The sequence below is a fragment of the Leptonychotes weddellii genome, chromosome 5, assembly GCF_054177405.1.
Source record: "Leptonychotes weddellii isolate Sample4059 chromosome 5, ASM5417740v2, whole genome shotgun sequence".
Taxonomy (NCBI): domain Eukaryota; kingdom Metazoa; phylum Chordata; class Mammalia; order Carnivora; family Phocidae; genus Leptonychotes; species Leptonychotes weddellii.
In genome coordinates, this window is record NC_138373.1 from 81,030,007 (window position 1) to 81,050,011 (window position 20,005).

General features: G+C 35.5%; 1 protein-coding gene across 1 annotated transcript in view; it reads left to right on the forward strand.

The window, feature by feature from the left end:
- The window catches only part of PIK3C2G (phosphatidylinositol-4-phosphate 3-kinase catalytic subunit type 2 gamma), a 291,400-nt gene that overhangs the window by 212,120 nt on the left and 59,275 nt on the right, over nucleotides 1–20,005 (forward strand). The window contains exon 23 of the mRNA XM_081818936.1: nucleotides 1,628–1,737. Coding sequence (XP_081675062.1) covers nucleotides 1,628–1,737 — 110 coding nt within the window. The remainder of the gene's footprint in view (nucleotides 1–1,627; nucleotides 1,738–20,005) is intronic.

Genomic DNA, 20,005 nt, shown 5'->3' on the forward strand with positions numbered 1-20,005 from the left:
TTCTTTTAGTTTCTATTTCATTGATTTCTGCTCTGATCTTTATTATTTCTCTTCTCCTGCTGGGTTTAGGCTTTATTTGTTGTTCTTTCTCCAGCTCCTTTAGGTGTAGGGTTAGGTTGTGTACTTGAGACCTTTCTTGTTTCTTGATGATGATCTTTTTAAAACACAATTCAGTTATTTTCATGCCCATTTAAAAACACTAAAAGAGCTGTCTCGCCTTTAGGATAAAGTACAAAACTTTTATATTGCTAAAAGATCTTACTCTACCTAACTCTTTAGCCCCATCTCTTGTCACCCATCCACAGGATATCTTATGTTCCAGAAGCTCTCCTGGAATTCTTTTTGTGAACTAATGAAAGATGTCTTGCTCTCCTCAGTACATCTATGTATGCTGTTCCCTCTGCCTGAGTGGGGACAGTAGGAAAGACAACAGTTTCAAATCCATTTCTTTCTCGCTTGAACTTCATCAAGATAATCACAACTTCACCCATCTTTCCTAGCCATATTCTCATTTTATCCTTTATTTTTAGCATTAGTAGCATTGTTCTTAACTTCCCAGCACTCTGAGTGCCTCTATTCCAGAACAGGAAATAATTTATCATCTTAGTCATAGAGGTAATGTTGACATTCTCCTCCTTCTTCTCCTCCTCGTGCTCCTCCTCCTTCTTCTTTTTCAAAGTTTAAATTTATTTCAGAAAGATCTTTTTCTCAAAAAATATTTTCTTTATTTTTGCCTGTAACTAAAATGAATATTATCCCTTCAGTCTACATTATAGTATAAACACAGTACGTTTCCAAAGATTGGCAGAAAAAAATATCTGAGACTTAGTATAATTTTATCTTTACTTCATTGTTTTAATAATCTTTAATAAATGGAATCACCACTTAACTAGGGAAAATTGTGTTTTTAGGATATGAGTCATAGAGTCATGAAAGAATGTAAGATTAAGAACCAGAGGGATGAGTTTTATACTCTGTGCTTCCACACCATTTGATCTGGACACTTCACTTACACTTTTGGGGGGATTAAGTTTTTCTTCTTTAAAATGTGTATTGCAATATAATTTCTGTGTAACAATTTATAAGTATAAATCCTTTCCTTATTCATTAACCATTTGATTGCCCTAGAACATGTTGGGTATTCTTATCTCTACTTTAAAAGAGAAAATGTAGATTCAAAGAAGTTAAGAAACTTTTTTCATGATTATTCAGATTTTAAATAGTAGGTCTAGAGATTCTGACACTAGAACCCTAATTAGTCTACTGTCCAGTGCTGAATATGCCTCTTCTACAAGAAGACAAGGTGAGGTTAATCATACTATCACGCTTACTTCACTGGTTTATGATGAAGATAAAATTAAATTATTAATCTGCAAGCACTTTGACAACTTTATTTGTTCTTCTTCTTATTATTATTGTTTGTTGCTTCTGTTAGTAAACACAGGAAGTTAAAAAAAACATGAATTATATCCATTCATGTTTATGAACTGAAAAGCGTTGTTATGTAAATTTAAGTTTATATGTATTTGTAGAATTAACCAAGTAAGCTTAACCAAACTTGACTAAGTAAGATTTGATTTACGTTTATTCTGAGTTTTTTTGTTTTTGTTCTGTTTGTTTTGCTAAGATGATACATGCAGGATTGCCTGAGCTGGGTGGAATCCAAGACCTGAAATATGTGTATAATAATCTTCGTCCACAAGACACAGACCTGGAAGCAACAAGTCATTTTACCAAGTAAGATTAGCTGTGAATGTATGAATGTACATACACTCATGTGTACAGATACATGTTTCACATTTGAGTTGATTTCAGGGTGAACAATCATTGGTATAAAGCTGTCATTTCTAGAACCAGCCTGTGTCTTCTTTCCCAGGGGATGGAAAGGGAGCAATGTGAATGTCTAGCAGAAGGCCTTAGTCAGTGTTTTTGTAGCATGCTATTGTTTGCTACCCAGCCTCTTCATCTAATACATTGCTCAATAAGAGGTCACTAAAAAGAGCAAGGCTGACATAAATAGATTGGTTGTTCTATTTGAACTGTGTCCAGGAAAACAATTTAGAAAAAGAGATTTATGATGAGATATGGACTCACTACTTTCATCTCTAAGGCAATACAAATATTAGAAACTTGGTAACTATCTTTTATTTTTAATCTATTTTTTACTAAGCAAGGCTGGGAAAACACTAATGCACATCAAAGTAAGAGTCTGGGCGGAATACAGTGAATATTAATTGGACTCAAAATCATTGTCAAAAGGGTGCTGCATTTTATAATAGAAGATTCCTTTGAACTTCAATATTTGAATGGATAACATAATTGCTAGCAAGTTTTAGGGCTCAATAAATGTTAGCCATAATTATTATCATAGTAAATAGTTTAAGTAGAGAAATACAGTGCTCTTTCCTGTAACTTCTTAATATTAACTCTTATTTGAGTCTACTTTTTAATTGTTCTGATACTTTTAATAAAAAATTTATAAGTACAGATAATACTCTTTTTAATGGATGTATGCTTTGTCCTTCTGAGGAAAACAGTATTTACAAAATCTTTCCCACCCAATTATTACTTTTTCTCCCCTCCTTCCAGAATGTATAGTGAAGGCTCTCTATTACAATGGACTAATGAGAGTTAATTGGACATCCTACATACTTGATGAATTTCACTTTTGCAAAGAATCTTTGTTTTGTGAACTCTAATTGAAAGGCTGCTATTGTGGTTGAGTAGAAGCAATATGGCGTAATTAGAGAATACTAGAACTGGAGGTGCCCTTATACTGTATTCTGACAATAAATATGCAAATGAGGAAACAGATTCAAAGAATTAGAGGTCTTGCCCACGATTAAAGAAGTAGTAAGAAACAGAGCTACGATTAGGGACCATAAAAGTCCCTGGTCTAGGGTTTTTCAACATTCAATACTGGAAACAATATGATATCATTAAGGAACACCAGGCAGAGCCCTTGCCAAAAATATACCTTCCTGCTACTTAATTTGTTTCTGAAATTCTACCATTAGAGATTCTTTAGTGGAGTCTGGTAGGTTTTTTGAGTCTTTAAAAATGCCCTTTAATAGAGGGAACATTCTGCATGGAGCACTGGGTGTTATACGCAAACAACGAATCATGGAACACTACATCAAAAACTAATGATGTAATGTATGGTGATTAACATAACATAATAATTTTTAAAAATGCCCTTTAATCGTAAAAGTTATCTCTGAAAGAAGCATTTGTTTATGTCCACTTAGAAAGCTACAAATATTAGTTGACAATCATCCGTGGCCAAAGCCACTAGCTTGAAGATTTTCGTAAGTGTTCCAGATCCCTGGTTTTATGGATAATGACCCTCAAGTTGCCTCACCTAATGGGGCAGGAGATTTGTGTGAGAAATCCAAGGGAAAGGCTAACAGCTTGCCTCAGAAAGAGCAGAAGGTCTTCTGTCCCAGAGCCTGGAAGGTCCTTTGGAGTTCAAGACAGCCCTGGGATCCCATCAGCAGGAAGCAGACTTTCACACTAGCTGCTCACCCCCAGTCCAATTAACTCCATCCTAAGATCACCTGGTACCAAAACACACCCCTCTCAGGCTATTCCATTAGGATCTGAGTGGGATACCTTTCTTTAAAATGAGCTACTGCACAACAGGCACAATGATTGATGTGTCAGTGGAAGCAGGTGGGGAGACAGAGGAGGAGCATGGAGAGGTCCAATAAAGGTAGAGGTTGGAAACATGTGATTAGGTTAAAGCTTGTGTTTGATGTGTCATTGTTTAGATAGTTTACAAATAGTCCCTACTACCATTTAAAGCAAAGGGAAAAAACTATATATTGGATGAAGAAAAGCTCTTTCATGCTCTGGCCATTTTATTTGTCCACCAGAGTTCCATCCCACCACATTTCCTGACTTCAACTGATACATCCAGATCTGTAAAAAGCAGAATCTTAGATATGGGTGAGCTTTCCTACGTTGATTTATCTCCTCTTTCTATTCAAAAGATTGTGAACTAATATGGGAAGTAGATCTGAAACCACTAATCTCCTGGCAGTGAGCTAGACCTCATTATCCTGCCTGCATATCTCTGCCAGGCTAATTTTCTCACTTTCAGATGTTATATAGTATGTTCTGTTAATTAAACTTCTTTCTACAACTTTATGGTAAAAAACTTGTTCTCCATTGCAGACTTAAAAAGCATCTAGTCAATTAAATGAGGGCACATCCTTTCTCTGTTCAATAATTGTCTTTGACTTGCCATTTCCTACCGCTTACTTTTCAGGACCTTATGATCTGATTGTCTTTATCAAGCTTTATCCACCCCACCTCCATTACTCCCAAATGAGTCATCTTCTGGGTAGATAACTTTCTCAATATACATTCATTCCTCTTTTGTCTATTTAACGCATCAGAAATGCTTCCAAGGAATCATAAAATTACTGGAATAGAGGGGGGAGTCTGATCTAACTTTCAGTTCTACCTATTCTTTGAGATGCTGGACCATTCGTACCTCATCCATGAAACCTCAGATTATTCTAGTAGTGACTAGTCTTTTTTTCTATAATTCTACAGAACATGTACTACTTCCTGCTATACTTAATTTATTACTAAATTACATGTTGTCTAGTATATCACCTTAATATACTGGTTGGTTATACCAGTTTCTCCCAAGTAAAATAGGGGACATAGTCCCATTTTTCCACTTTTAAAAATATCTGAATGTGAAACAAGTTTTATTCCCCTTAAGATATATTTAAAAGTTTAACAGAAAATCCAATGTAAACATCAAACATTAAGTATATAAAAGTTATATAACAATGACTAACATTTAACATAGTACTTCTTATGTGTCAGGCCCTGTTCTAAGTGCTTTTCATGTGGTAACTTGTTTAATCATCATAACAAGTCTGTGAGATAATATCATTTTAATGTACATTTTTAGATTAGGACACTGAGACCCCAGAGAGGTTAAGTAATTTGCCAAAGGATATAGCCAGCTGTAGACAGAACCACAATGTGTATCCAGGGGTTATCTCCAGAGTGGGGGTCTTAAACTCCACCCTGTGTGCTCAAAACCATGTCTCTCATATGCAGGCTCTTGGGATAGGCTGGTTCATAATTCAGACCATAGTTTTCTCAAGGTCCCTTAGAGCCCAGTTGGGCTACAGTTTGAACAAAGTAGATCTTTTCTCAGGCAATAATCCTCATATCCTGAATATCCCAAGCCTTGAGAGAGGACAGATGTCCCTTCCCAGTACTATTATCTCTGTGCCATCACCAGGTGTCTCCTGGATGTTTGGTTTAAGATCTGCTATAATTGCCGCCCTGGGGGACCACCATGGGATAATTTGCCTAGTGACTCCAAAATAGTCACCCTCTTTCCTTTTTCTGTTTTGGCCCTTTAACAGATGTCTTGAACCTTTCTCTGTTTTTCCCCTTGTCTGCTCAGAGAAAGATTTCTCTCATGGGAGCATGAGACTCACTCTCCTTTTAACTTCCAAGAGCCTGTCTCAGTAATATATTTTATCCTATAATCTCAATCACATACCTTTATTTTTAGATATGATTTAATGTGTTTTCAGTTTGCCTCTCCACCTGTTCTCTAAATTCTTTGGTAAGCAAATGTAGATCAAGTGTTGAGAATCTTTTCTACCACACAGCACTGTGAAGAACCTATTATGGAGATTCAAGAAACCTCAATTAATTGTGACTGAGATTCTTAACCATTTTAAAAAGTTACTTATAATTTTTACAACTGATTATAGAATATTTCTTTTGTCAATACTTAATGTATAGAGTGAATTTATAAAAGTAGCCTGAATAATTAAAAACAAGAGTGGAACCTTTAATGACATGATCCACATGGTTAAAATTAATGATAAAAATTATGTGCACTTGCTTATTTTTCTATGTATATAATATCGTTATCTTAAGCTGTGTTCTCTGACATCACATGGATTCCAAAACTTAAGGAGGTACTTGAAGTGTAGATGTCAGTGCACATAATTTACCAAAAGAGAAATGAAGTTATGTAATGGATTCAGCGTTAGTGCTGGTACTTCAATGAGTGGCATTAACTCTTTTAATATACTTATGAGCACTCCTGTATATTTAAAGTCCTTGTTCTCTTTGTTCTGATGGGCTAAAAGTGCTTTATGCCGCTGTTTATTCTGATATTAGTACTAAAATAGAAATAAAAATAAGATAAAAAAATCCACCCGCCACCACCACCACCACCAAGCTCACAGATCTGGGCCATGAATGAGGACTAAGCCCTCTGAGACACAGCATGTGTGGCTACCTTAAGTACCCTAGTCTTGACTACAGTATTAGCATTAAGAGGCTGCCCTCTTGACATTGTATGAGACTTAAAAGAAAGAAATGACTTTTCCTGTCTCTCCAAGAGAGTACTCAATTTATGAACCACATAGGATCCTATCTTATTCTTTGGTATTCACATTCAGGGTTAAGAGCTGATCGTAAGAGTTTCAGAAGATGCTGTACTCCACATGGCATTAAAAATTGTATTATAATTAATGGTATTTGGAGGAAAATGAGAATAAAATTGGTTTACTGGCCACAAAGATTTTTCACAGCACTGCCAACTCTTCTCTCTGCTTCCCTTACTTTTTTCTACTCACCTTACAGCTGAGTGCTGTTGAATAGAATCAAGAAAGTCTCATGACTCAGTTCCTGAAATTGATACTCTCATGTAATATCTCTGCCAAGCTCACTGCTAGGCAACAAAAGCAACGATCCATTAAAATGCTGTCCGAATGGGTTATTTTAGAATTTTCAATCACTTTCAAACCTCGGGTTAGCTGTCCCTAGAAACAGATAACTATTTCACAGACCAGACTGGGATCATTAAGCATAAACTTCCCTGCCTACCTCCCCTCCCACATACAGATCATGCTTTTCACTTCATTCATTTTCTGCTCCAAAAATGTGAGAGGAAATTTTCCATGTATTCCCAGATATTCCATTTGGCCTGCCACACAGATTCTTTGGTTTAATAAGTATAAGATCTCCTGTCCTTCGGCTAAAACTGAAGGCAGCTTGAAGCAAAACACAAAACTCCAAACTTTAAAAAAAAAAAAAAATTTGTATTCATGAGGTATTTTGGTAGCAAGAACCAGAGATTCTATCTGATACCCTTAGAGAAAAGGGTATATATGGACTCAAACTATAACCTAACAAATCCCAGAAACCAGTGGGACCTGGCTAGTTTCCAGTGGAAACAAAGATCTTCTATTCTGTTTAATCGACCTTTTTGCCCATTGGCCAGTACTCTAGTCTAAATTCCAAAGAGAAACAGTCTTAATTGACTTAACTAGTTGCCTTTGTCCCAAATGGACAGGATCCTTCACACAAAGCCATCATGGATTCTGTTGCCCATCCTTACACCTATTATGGGCCACCCCTTGACAAAGAACAGCCTAGAGTTTCTTCTCTGAATTTTGAGCTTTAGAGAGAACAATCTTAGTTATGAGGGGCCACTCAAGTGCAGAGCACGCATGATGACTGTCCCAAGTATAACTATAAAACCACTGGAAATGTCGATGCCATCTGGAAAGAGTGCTCCTGGACTCCTCCTAACAGAGCCAGAGTCTGTGAGCCACCTACAGTATGCAGACATAATGCCAGAAACTCCCAGTGTTTCTGTCACTCCTCCTTAGTTATTTTTCATGGCTACAGGGTGAGACGAGACTCTGTGCTCAAATGTCTCAAAACACAGTTCAATGGCCTTTTGTCTGTTTCTCTTCAAAATTGAGAAAGAAAATATGGGACAGGGATGCAGATCCCTGGATTCTTTTATCATTAAATTTTCTTGATGCTTTTTAAATACTTGGCAAATTGTTATCTCATGGATTGTTGTAATTCCACAAATATGGGTCAAAATTTTCCTTTGCCTTAGATTAACCATTGATACCCACAGAAATAAATGCTCACCAGAAAAACAAACAAACAAACAAACAAAACAACAGAACCTGGAGAAATTAACAATCATGGTGTCCAACTTTCCCTAAATTAGGAAAGCAAATTTCAAAGAGAAATGCAAATTCAAACAGGTGGAAGTTTCCCTTTCATTGTGAAAGTCTCCCAATTAAAAAAAAAATGAATTATAAAAACAAATCTGAACTAAATGACTTTATAAATTACTTTTTTAACTGCAGGTATAATACCTTTTACAATGCTGTATTTCCTAAGTTGTGTGACCTAGTCACACTCATTACAATGTTTGATAGCTTAGCTGTTGTTCTAAATTTCTGCAATAGGAGAGTCTCTGTTTTTGAATTATATATGCTACACTGAGAATTTGCCCAATTTCCCTAAATATCAAGTCATGATACACCTTAGCTATTAGCTTTTAAAAAAAAAAGATATTTTAACTCTTTAGGAGACTATCAGTCTAAAGGCTAAGAGCATTTGGAAAGTTCAATGTACCCACCAAGAGTGCCAGAAGTCATTAGTTAACAAGAGATGAATAGTCCAGATGGCGCTGTTTCACAACAGCCGATCACCCCACCACACCTACCTGCATCAGCCTACTCTTACTGTAGTAAATGACTGAAGTCATTTACTATTTTTAAATATATTTTTTTCACATTTTAAAGATTTTTATTACCTTAATTATAGCACCATTTATCACTGTGGATTTTTCTATATTATTGCATGTTAAGATTTATTTTCCTGCTTTGTGTAAGATTTCATTTTAATACCATCAATAAAATAAGCTGGCTTGGTGGGGGGGGTTGGTCAATGGGAATAGACACCTGGAATATCATTTCACTGGCGTAACACTTACATATAATAAGACCAATCCATCAACCTTTTTCTAGGCCTTTCTTCCATTTGCTCTGATTTGGTTGGTTTTTTTTTTAAGTAACTTCCCTAAGAAAGTGTAAGAATTACTTATTGATAGTCAAGACCATGGAGCCTAGAATTCTTGTTTGTATGCAGAGTTAGATGCCTGTGATGACATTTACATAAGGCTCACTAACCTTGTAAGTAAATTTTGAAGACTTCAAACTTTAACTTGGAACACAGCAAAGTTTTTTGTGTTTTGGTATTTTTTTTTTTTTGTAAGCTAAGTTCTAAACAATGAAGCAAGAGAAAAGAAAAAAAAAGGAAGAAAAGAAAGAAAGATAAACCTGCCCCTTGTTTTAACCATTATCTAATTTATTTTTTGTAGGATTTCAAGAGTTTACCACAAGTCATTTTCCAAAAAACCATAAATCTGCACATTTGTTTTCTTTTGTATCCCTCTATGTAGTTTGCTACATTTTGGGCTCATATATATTCATTTCTTTATTTATTTGGTAGTAAGCTTTCTGAAATAATATTTGCATAATATTATTCTATTTCCAATTACTTTTCATATGTTACCTAATTCAATTCTTTCAACAGTCTTGGGAAAACGGCATGGTTTAGTCATCACCTATGTTTTATAGATGAAACAACTGAGTTTCCTGGAAGCTAATTGACTTTCTTGAGATCATGGGCAGAACTAATAAGTGAGTTCAATATAGAGCAAAACTGATTTCTTGCATAATAGATGCTCTTCCCAGGACTTTAAGCAAAATCACATGGTAATTTTTCACATGGTGAAAAATCCGACATGTGGAACTCTTAATGCTCTGATAATCTCAGATAAATATAGATTTTTTTAACTTAGTGTCTTCAGGTTAGGTGAAAGAATATGGCAAGAAAATATCCAAACATCTAAATGTTTAACAAGAAAATATCTAAATGCTTATAACCATGTATCTCAAATTAGGGTGCCAGGCCATGAAAGCCACAAGGATTACCATGAGATATTCTTTCATAATATCATTTTATTTAAAAGTTAGAACAAGGGGTGCCTGGGTGGCTCAGATGGTTAAGCGTCTGCCTTTGACTCAGGTCATGATCCCAGGGTCCTGGAATCGAGCCCCACATCGGGCTCCTGGCTCAGCGGGGAGCCTGCTTCTCCCTCTGCCTCTCTCCCTGCCCATGTTCTCTCTCTCTCTCTGTATCTCTGTGTCTCAAATGAATAAATAAAATCTTAAAAAATAATAATAATAAAAGTTAGAACAAGAAGGTTAAATTTTTGTGTTCATATATGTGTACATACATGTGTAGCCAGTCATCTATTTTTCATGTCACACAATCTTGAATTTTTAAAAATAAAAATGCACAGAGATGAACTTGTTTTATTGTATACCAAGGATGCATCAGCAATGATTATTTACTGAATTCATTTCAGAATGGTATTGGTTTTTTGGTTTAAAAATATGGGTTTGAATACTTATTGTTCCAGTATAAACTTGTAACAAAGTAGGAATTATCTTGATAGCGCACTTTACAGGCTTAAGTATGAGAAAGTTTTGGGAAGACATTTTAGAGATTACAAATTCAACATTGAACTATTATTTTTCTTCATGGAATAAAAGAAATTGTGACAAAGTTGTATTAAGTCATTGTTCCCTCTGAATCGTTAAGAATGACTCACGAACCTGGACATTCAATCAGTAACTCCAAAAAAAGAAAAAAAAAAAGTACTGTACATATCACACATGCCAAAACCAATGCAACGAAAATGAAGTTTGGAGGTTAGATGAAGAAATTTGTTCATGGGGAGTATGAGTCACTTGAAACTCTTCTATTTATATATGATAAAATTACAGAGTCAATGGTAAAATGAGAATGTTCTTAAACAAATTCCCTCACAGATAAAGTCTTTTGAAAATATTTCCCTGAGACTATTGAAGAGACTGGTTAGTAAAACAGGTATTCTATCAAACCACAAAATGATATAAACAACTTCAGCAATAAGAATATATTCTTGAAATTTCCATCCTGTTGCCTCAGAAACTTCGCTCAACTGTCGTTCCACAGCGTTATAGACATGTCTCCTCAGTGGTTGTTCCGATGTGACTCACAAAGCAGTGAAAAATATTTGCCCCTTACAGTCACATATTGTATAAATGCAAGTGCAAAAAATATTATAATATTTAATCTGAGGAAAAAAATACTACTGTTCTCTGTATGTTGAACCTGATGTGGAAGATCAGACGTCCTGGATTCAACCCAGTTTTCTGAGACTGATAAACTCAATTGCTCATTCACACACACACACATAGCTAGGAAACCTGTTCGTAGCAGCTGTTTCTAATGATAAGCAATTTAAAATATTTATGTCATATGAAAAGGTGAATATATTATGAAGCAGTATAGATTTTGTACACATTTAAGATAGGACATAAGGCTTAAGATTTTATGGTTATTGTATAACCCTTTGGACTATGTTCCCTGGCTATAAAAAATACCATTAAATGTTTTTCTAAGGTTTGTTTTTATGTAAAAATTAAAGGATCATTATTTTAGTGCCTTTATTGCACCTAAGAATTGCATGCTAAATCTATTTAATTGGCTAATCTTAAAGACAAAGTTGAAAGACTGTTTATTATAAATAATCCACAATGAGAGCAAAGACAGGAATCAGATAAACGTGAGTTGAAATTTTCGTTACTACCTTCTAAATAATGTCACCTTTGGTATTCATTTAACCTTTCTTGGTCTTTTTTTTTTTTAATCTATTGCTAAAATAATTTTACTATTTTCTTATAAGGATGAAAAAATTAACATAAGGCATTCAGTGCAGTACTTGCCAAAGGATATATACTCCCTGAGGGCAGAAATCTGATTTTTCTCTACCTCTATGTCCCACCACATAGAACAGTGCCTGGCAGAGAGTTAGGAGTGTTTATCAGGATGATCTAGAGGTTTCCCTTAAGAAATTTAAGAACTGGGTCCTTCCAACTGGGGCTTTGAACCTGTAATATGAGGATACTCCAAAGGATAATCCTGCTGATGCTGCCATTAAACAAAATATATCATAGGGCTACCACCTGCATAAATCAGATCCTTGCAGAGGCCTGTAACCTACTACTCTCAGGTCCCCAGTCCCAGATTGGGTCATATTAAAAAGCACTATTCTATCTGACCTGTTAAATCTGTCACCTATGAAATAGGAGATGGATTTAGGTGAAAGTCTACCCTAAAACTATAGGCTTATCATAAAAGTTCATCCTTCATCTCAAGTCTTCTTAGATCTTAACTGTTGGACAGTGTAAGAGTAAGGCATGGATGTAGTTGAGATTTTGTGAAGGTGAGTACATCAGAACTTAGGACATATGGTTCATAGCAGATCTTTATGAGAAGAGAGTACATGCTGTCACCCTAGAGTTTCCACCACAATACATGAAATATGTTCAGTAAATATTTGTTGAATGAATGAATGAATGAATGGTTGGTCTCCATAAATCATGATTAGCATTGTACTCATACTATTATTATCTTCATTCTTTAAACTATGAATGAGAAAAGAAATGAATGTTTTATATTATACAATATACCCATAAATTCATAAAGTCAAAGAATATCTTTAGGAACATGAACACTGTGGAAATGAATAATGATCAGAGTCATATTTTAACTTATTTAACAAATTTTGGCCTAGATTGATGTATAGTAATGGAAAATTTTGGAATTTACTTTAAAGAGTCTAATACCAGAACAAGATAAATGGGTTTGGAGCTTTATAAAATTGAGGAAAAAATTATTAAACATTATTGAACTACATTGTTAACACTGAGGACATAACAGATTAGTCTAAAGAAGGCATTGCATCATAACTTTGATAGATGCCAACCCAGAAAGTGGTATTTAATTATATTCAACATCCATTCCTCTTAGAAAATTTTAGTAATCTCAGAATAGAAGGAAACTTAGATAAACATCATACTTTTAAAAGTGGAAAATTGCAAGCATTCCCATTAATGTCAGGAAAAAGATAATAATGCCTTTATATTGATAAGTAAAGCCCTATGCTTAAGTTTTAGTATATTGTTATTTTCCATTTGAATAAGACAACAAAGAAGATAATCCTAAGGAATTAAAAAAAAATGGAATAACAAGAGTCAGTAAAGTAAGTAGTTACAAGATAAACAGTCAAGACTCTGTAGTAAAAAAGATTAAAGGGGAAACGTTATATGATCACCTCAATAGTTACAGAAAATGTAGTTAGTAAAATTTATAATTACTTGTTTCTTAAAAACTCCAGAAATAGAAAGGAATGTCCTTAGCTAAAACTGAACAGAAAACATTATACTTAATGGTGAAACATTGAAAACTTCTTTGTAATCAGGAACAAACCAAAAATGTTTGCTATCACCACTTCCATTTAACATTGATCTGGGTCTTAGCAGTGCAAAGGTAACAAAAACTATCATTTTTGCAGATTACATGACTGTGTCCATACAAATTTCAAAAGATCATACAGAAATATTGTTAAAATCAATGAGAGTTTAAAATTACTTACAGGGTGCCTGAGTGGCTCGGATGGTTAAGCATCTGCCTTCAATTCAAGTCATGATTTCAGGGTCCTGGGATTGAGCCCCTCTTTGGGCTCCTGGCTCAGCAAGGAGTCTGATTCTCCTTCCTCCTCTACCTCTCTCTCTCCTGCTCATTCTCTGTCTCTCTCTCTCTGTCTCAAATGAATAAACAACAACAACAAAATCATAAAATCTACTTACATATTATCAAATGTTGGTTAAAATTTAGGAAAAGATAGTATTTACAATTTGTCATTAACAAATATGTGTTCAATTAGGGAATAAATCTAACAAAAGATATGCAAAATTTTCACAGGAAAAAATCTAAACTCATGAAGAGAGATGTAAAACAAGACTTAACTAAATGAAGAAATCTACCATGCTTACCAGGTGCATGTCTTAATATTGTAAAGATGTTAATTCCACCCAAATTGATTTATACTTTCAATACAGTACCACTCAAATCCTTACACATTTATTTTTTGTATGGGTGAGCTTGATAAGCCGATTCTATGGAAGAAGATATTTGTAAATGACATATCAGATAAACGGTTAATATCCAAAATCTATAAAGAACTTATCAAATTCAACACCCAAAAACAAATAATCTAGTTAAGAAATAGGTGGAAGACATGAATAAACACTTTTCCAAAGAAGACATCCAGAAGGCTAAAAGACACATGAAAATATGCTCAACATCACTCATCATCAGGGAAATACAAATCAAAACCACAATGATATTATCACCTTACACTTGTCAGAGTGGCTAAAATTAACAAGTCAGGAAACAACAGATGTTGGTGAGGATGCGGAGAAAGGGGAACCCTACCGCTCTGTTGGTGGGAATGCAAACTGGTGCAGCCACTCTGGAAAACAGTAGGGAGGTTCCTCAAAAAGTTAAAAATAGAACTCCCCTACAACCCAGCAATTGTACTACAAGGTATTTATCCAAAGGATACAAAAAATGATGATTCAGGGCGCCTGGGTGGCTCAGTTGGTTAAGCGACGGCCTTCGGCTCAGGTCATGATCCTAGAGTCCCTGGATCGAGTCCCGCATTGGGCTCCCTGCTCAGCAGGGGGTCTGCTTCTCCCTCTGACCCTCCCCCCTCTCATTTGCTCTCTCTCTAATAAATGAATAAAATCTTTAAAAAAAAAATGATGATTCAAAGGGTCACAGGCACCCCAATGTTTATAGCAGCACTATCAACAATAGCCAAATTATAGAAAGAGCCCAAATGTCCATGAATGGATAAAGAAGATGTGGTATACATATACAGATAAAGATATATATATAGTGAAATATTACTCTGCGATCACAAAGAATGAAATCTTGCCATTTGCCACAATGTAGATGGAACTAGAGTATATTATGCTAAGAGAAATAAGTCAGTTAGAAAGACAAATACATGATTTCACTCATGTGGAATTTAAGAAACAAAACAGATGAACATGGGGGAAGGGAAGGGAAAATAAAATAAGACAAAAACAGAGAGGGAGGCAAACCGTAAGAGACACTTAAAATAGAAAATAAATGGGGTTGCTGGAGAGGTGGTGGATAGAGGGATGGACTAAATGGGTAATGAGCATTAAAGAAGGCATTTTTGGGGGGCATTTGATGAGCACTGGGGGTTATATATAAGTGATGAATCACTAAATTCTACTCCTGAAACCAATACCACACTATATGTTAACTAACTTGAATTTAAATAAAATAAAATAAAAATAGAATATATTTGGGAGATTAGAGGGCCTAAAATAGTGGGAAAAAAAACCTAAAGAAGAAGAGGATAAAAGAGCTTGTGGATTTCAAGACTTATTATAAGTTCCAGCTTTTAAGGAAGTGTAGTATTGACACAGAAATGGACAAATGACAAGTGCAACAGAATAAAGAGGCCAGAAGTAGGCCTAGGCATATATAGAGGCTTAGTGTTGGACAAAATTGAATCAGCAAGGAAAGAATAGTCTTTGCAATTAAAAAAAAAAAGGTTAGATTTATGACTGTACAACTATAATTTCAGATACTGTGTGGTCATTTCAAAAATAGGTCTAACTCTGTGTTCTGAATTAGAAAGATTGCTCATTCAACAGATATTTTGGGGTCACCTACTATGCCCCACTTACTATAAAATTTTTCTTTCAAAATATATTACTAAGTTAAAATAGCAGATTACAACATTGCTTAGAATTGTAATTTTTGACTCCTGTCTTTTTTTACTTCTATCTCACACAACATCACAATCCTTACAAAATGGTGCTCTTTTTGTCTGTCTAATTCCATTCTTCCCTTCCTCACTCTATCAGCCATTCTTTGCCATCTGCCAAACACCAGTCACCCATCTACCTCTGAGTTTCTGGAATAGCTATTGTTTCTTCTTCGAATGTCCTCCATCACAAATCCCCATGGCCTACACTCGGCAAATCAAGGTCTGTTAGTGTCCTTTACAGCATATATTACTTTCTCAAATCCTTTATTTTTAAATGTTTATTTCATTATTGTCTGAATTTCACATTATATAAACTCTATAAAGGGAGAAATTTCTGTTATTCATTGCTATATCCCAACACTAGAATAGCACCTGGCATGTAGTAGGAGTAAAGATAGTGTGTATGTATCTCTGTGTATCTATTTGTTTGCACAAATGTATAAAGAAAACTCAAAAGAATAATATCAAATTGTTTCTAGCAGTTATTTCTGGAGGAGAGTGGCACTGGAAGAAGGATGAAGGGAAACTTTCCCATTTTACTTCATATTTTACTGTGTTGCTTGAATTATATATTATAACAAGTCAAGTTTTTTAATGTTCCTGAATCTCTTCCAAATAAAACAGACATATCAAATAGGGTAGCAAAACTCAAAAACTATGGACAATACCTACAACAAAACTATGCAAGAAAGTATTCCCAAGAACCCTAAAATACAAGCAGGTAGGACAAACCATTCAGCTATAAGACCTGTGTATCAGCATGTTATGGGAAGAAGCTAAAGAAGCAATCATCTGATTGGCCTGAGAACATGACTCCAAAGACCCCACAGGTACTCATTGGAAAGCTGAGCAGATCAATTTGATAACAGCAGCTAACATTGGGAAGAATTTTCACACATTCCAATTCACTGGGAAGGGCAAGTGTTCAGTGGCAGATCTGAAAAGGTCAAAGAACTTTATGAGCTTTCAGAGGTAACTGGAGCTTCCTTCCAGGAAAAAGTCCTACACTGAAGAGAAACTGCTAGATGTATACTCCAAGATGAGAGGAGAAAGATTACAGAAGAAAAGGAAAACCAAAGTCCAGAAAAAATTGGGGGTGAGGGGATAAGCAAAAGAAGCATATCTCAGAAAATATGAAACAACATTTTTATCACTGTTTCTATAACAAGGAAAAGGGAGCTTCAGACCCTCAAAAACCTTCTACTCCTTCCTGAAAGTTCAAGAATGCTAATTTCATATTAAAATGAGCAAGCAATGATGTAATGTATGGTGATTAACATAACATAATAAAATTAAAATAAAATAAAATGAGCAAGCAAAATGGATCATGTTTGAACATCATACAAAATTATAATGAGAAATAAAGAAATAAGATGTAAAACAAAATCCATACAATGAAGTATGCCAGAAAGATATTCCCACCAAAGGAAGAAACTGTATCCTTATATTTCAAATTGAGCTAAAAGAAATAAAGACAATGATAATGACATGAAAGAACAATATATATCAGAATTAGAAAAACTCAGAAATGAGGTGATTGAATCCAAGAAAAAAAATAAAAGAAAACATAATTTTTAATTGCATTTTTTCATTTTTATTTAAATACCAGTTAGTTAAAATACATGTACTATTAGTTGCAGGTCATACAGTGTAATATTAGTTATTTACAGTGAATCAACACTTCCATACAACAGCTGGTGCCCATCATAAGTGCACACCTTAATCCCCATCACTTATTTAACCTGTCCCTCCATCCACCTCCCTTCTGGTCACCATCAGATTGCTTTCTATAGTTAAGACTCTGTTTTTTGGAATGCCTCTCTCTCTCTTTTTTTCCCCTTTGCTCGTTTGTTTTGTTTCTTAAATTTTACATATGAGTGAAATATACATGTTATTTATCATTCTCTGACTTATTTTGCTTAGCTTAATAGTTTCTAGCTCCATCCATCATTGCAATTGACAAGATTTCATTCTTTCTATGGCTGAATAATATTCCATTATATATATACCACATCTTTATCCATTCATCAGTCGATGGACATGTGGGCTCTTTCCATAATTTGGTTATCGTAGATTTGTTGCTATAATGTTGCTATAAATATTGGCATACATGTATCATTTTCAATTAGTATTTTTGTATTCTTTGGGTAGATAGTCAGTAGTGTAACTGCTGGGCCATAGGGTAGTTCTATTTTTAACTTTAAAGAGCCTCCAAACTGTTTTCCACAGTGGCTGCAGCAATTTGCATTCCCACCCACAGTGCAAGAGGGTCCCCCTTTCTCCACATCCTAGCCAACACCTGTTGTTTCTTGTGTTGTTAATTTTAGACATTCTGAGAGGTGTGAGGTGATATTTCATTATAGTTTTGGTTTGCATTTCCTTAATGATAAGTGATGTTGATCATCTTTCCATGTGTCTGTTAGCCAAATGTATGCATTCTTTGAAAAATGTCTTTTCATGTGTTCTGTCCATTTTTAAACTGGGTTATTTGGGTTTGGGGTGTTGAGTTTTATAAGCTCTTTATATATTTTGGATACTAACCCTTTATTAGATATGTCATTTGCAAATATCTTCTCCCATTCCATAGGTTATCTTTTACTTTTGTTGATTGTTTGCTTCACTGTGCAGAAGCTTTTTATTTTGATGAAATCCAAATAGTTTATTTTTGCTTTTGTTTCCCTCACCTCAGAAGACATCTAGAAAGAAGTTGTATAGCCAATGTCAAAGAAGTTACTGCCTGTGTTTTTTTCCAGGATTTTTATGGTTTCAGGTCTCACATTTAGGTCTTTGATCCATTTTAAATTTATTTTTGTGTGTGGTGTAAGAAAATGGTCCAGTTTCATTCTTTTGCATGTTGCTGTCCAGTGTCCAGTGTCCAGTGTCGAAGAGACTTTTTCCCATTTGGATATTCTTTCCTGCTTTGTCAAAGATTAATTGGCCATATAGTTGTGGGTTCATTTCTGGGAAAAGAAAACAATTTTAAAAGCAAACCAGAAGGAACACAGAATAAACATGACAATATAACAGATGCCTCCAGAGAAAAAGATGAACAAAAAGAGGACTTTTAAAATAAAAGCAGTGAAAATCCAACATATATATACATAATGAAAGTCCCTGAAAAAGAAAACCAAAATAATATATTAAAATGGTATCAAAGCTAAATTATTTATTTAGTATTTTTTAAAAGATTTATTTATTTATTTTAGAGAGACAGAGAGCAAGAGTGCTGGGGGGAGGGGCAAGGGAAAAGGGAGAGAGAGAATCTCAAGCAGGCTCCATGCTGCCCAAATCAGGGCTCGACCTTAGGACCCTGAGATCATGACCTGAGGCAAAATCAAGAGTCAAATGCTTAACTGACAGAGCCACCCAGATGCCCCTTTATTTAGTATTTTAATAAATACTACTATCATAATTACATTTTCTGAAGTCAAAAGACTTGAAATTACATTAAAATACATTGAATATTTGGGAAAATTACCTATAATAACCAACCTGAAACATATTTTAGAAAAACTAATGGACTCTGAAGAAAAAGAAACTTCCTTCAAGCATCCGGCAAAAAGATCAAATTATTTATAAGAGAAAGAAGTGTAGTATATTATCAGTTTTGAATACTAATTCTTTATTCCAAAAGAAAATGGAATGATGTTTTTATGGCACTCAAAAAAGAAAATGTGAGAGGCTCCTGGGTGGCTCAGTCGGTTAAGCATCTGCCTTTGGCTCACATAATGATCTGAGGTCCTGGGATGGAGCCCCATGTCGGGGTCCCTGCTCAGTGGGGAGTCTGCTTCTTCCTCTCCCCTCCCCCACTTGTGCTCGCTCTCTCTCAAATAAATAAATAAAATCTTTTTTTAAAAAAAAAGAGAGGGGGGGTGGAGCAAGATGGCGGAGGAGTAGGAGACCTGGATTTTGTCTCCTTCCAGGAATTCAGCTGGATAGGGATCAAACCATTCTGAACACCTACAAACTCAACAGGAGACCAAAGAAAAGAATAACAACAACTCTCTCATCAGAAAAGCGACCACTTTCTGGAAGGTAGGACGTGTGGAGAGGTGAATCCGAGGCGATATTCGGGAGGATAGATGGCGGGGGAGGGGCCTCTGTCGGCCGCTTCTGGCAAGTGATAGAGCCGCGGAGCACAAAATCGGAACTTTTAGAAGTCTGCTCCACTGAGGGACGTCACTCTGGTGGCTAAGCGGGGGGTGGAACCCTCCGGGACAGTGTGGTCTCAGGACCCTCGGGGTCACAGAAAGACCGGGGGTGCCTGAGTGTGGCAGAGCTCCCAGGTATCGGAGCAGGGAAGCCGGCTGCAGAGGCGGAGCCCAGGCGCGGGCTCTCAGCTCGGGGTTGCCATAAACCGTGATCTGCGACACAGTCGGGCTCCTGCTCCTCCAGCAGGGACCCAACACGCAGCAGATCCGGGGAGACTCACCT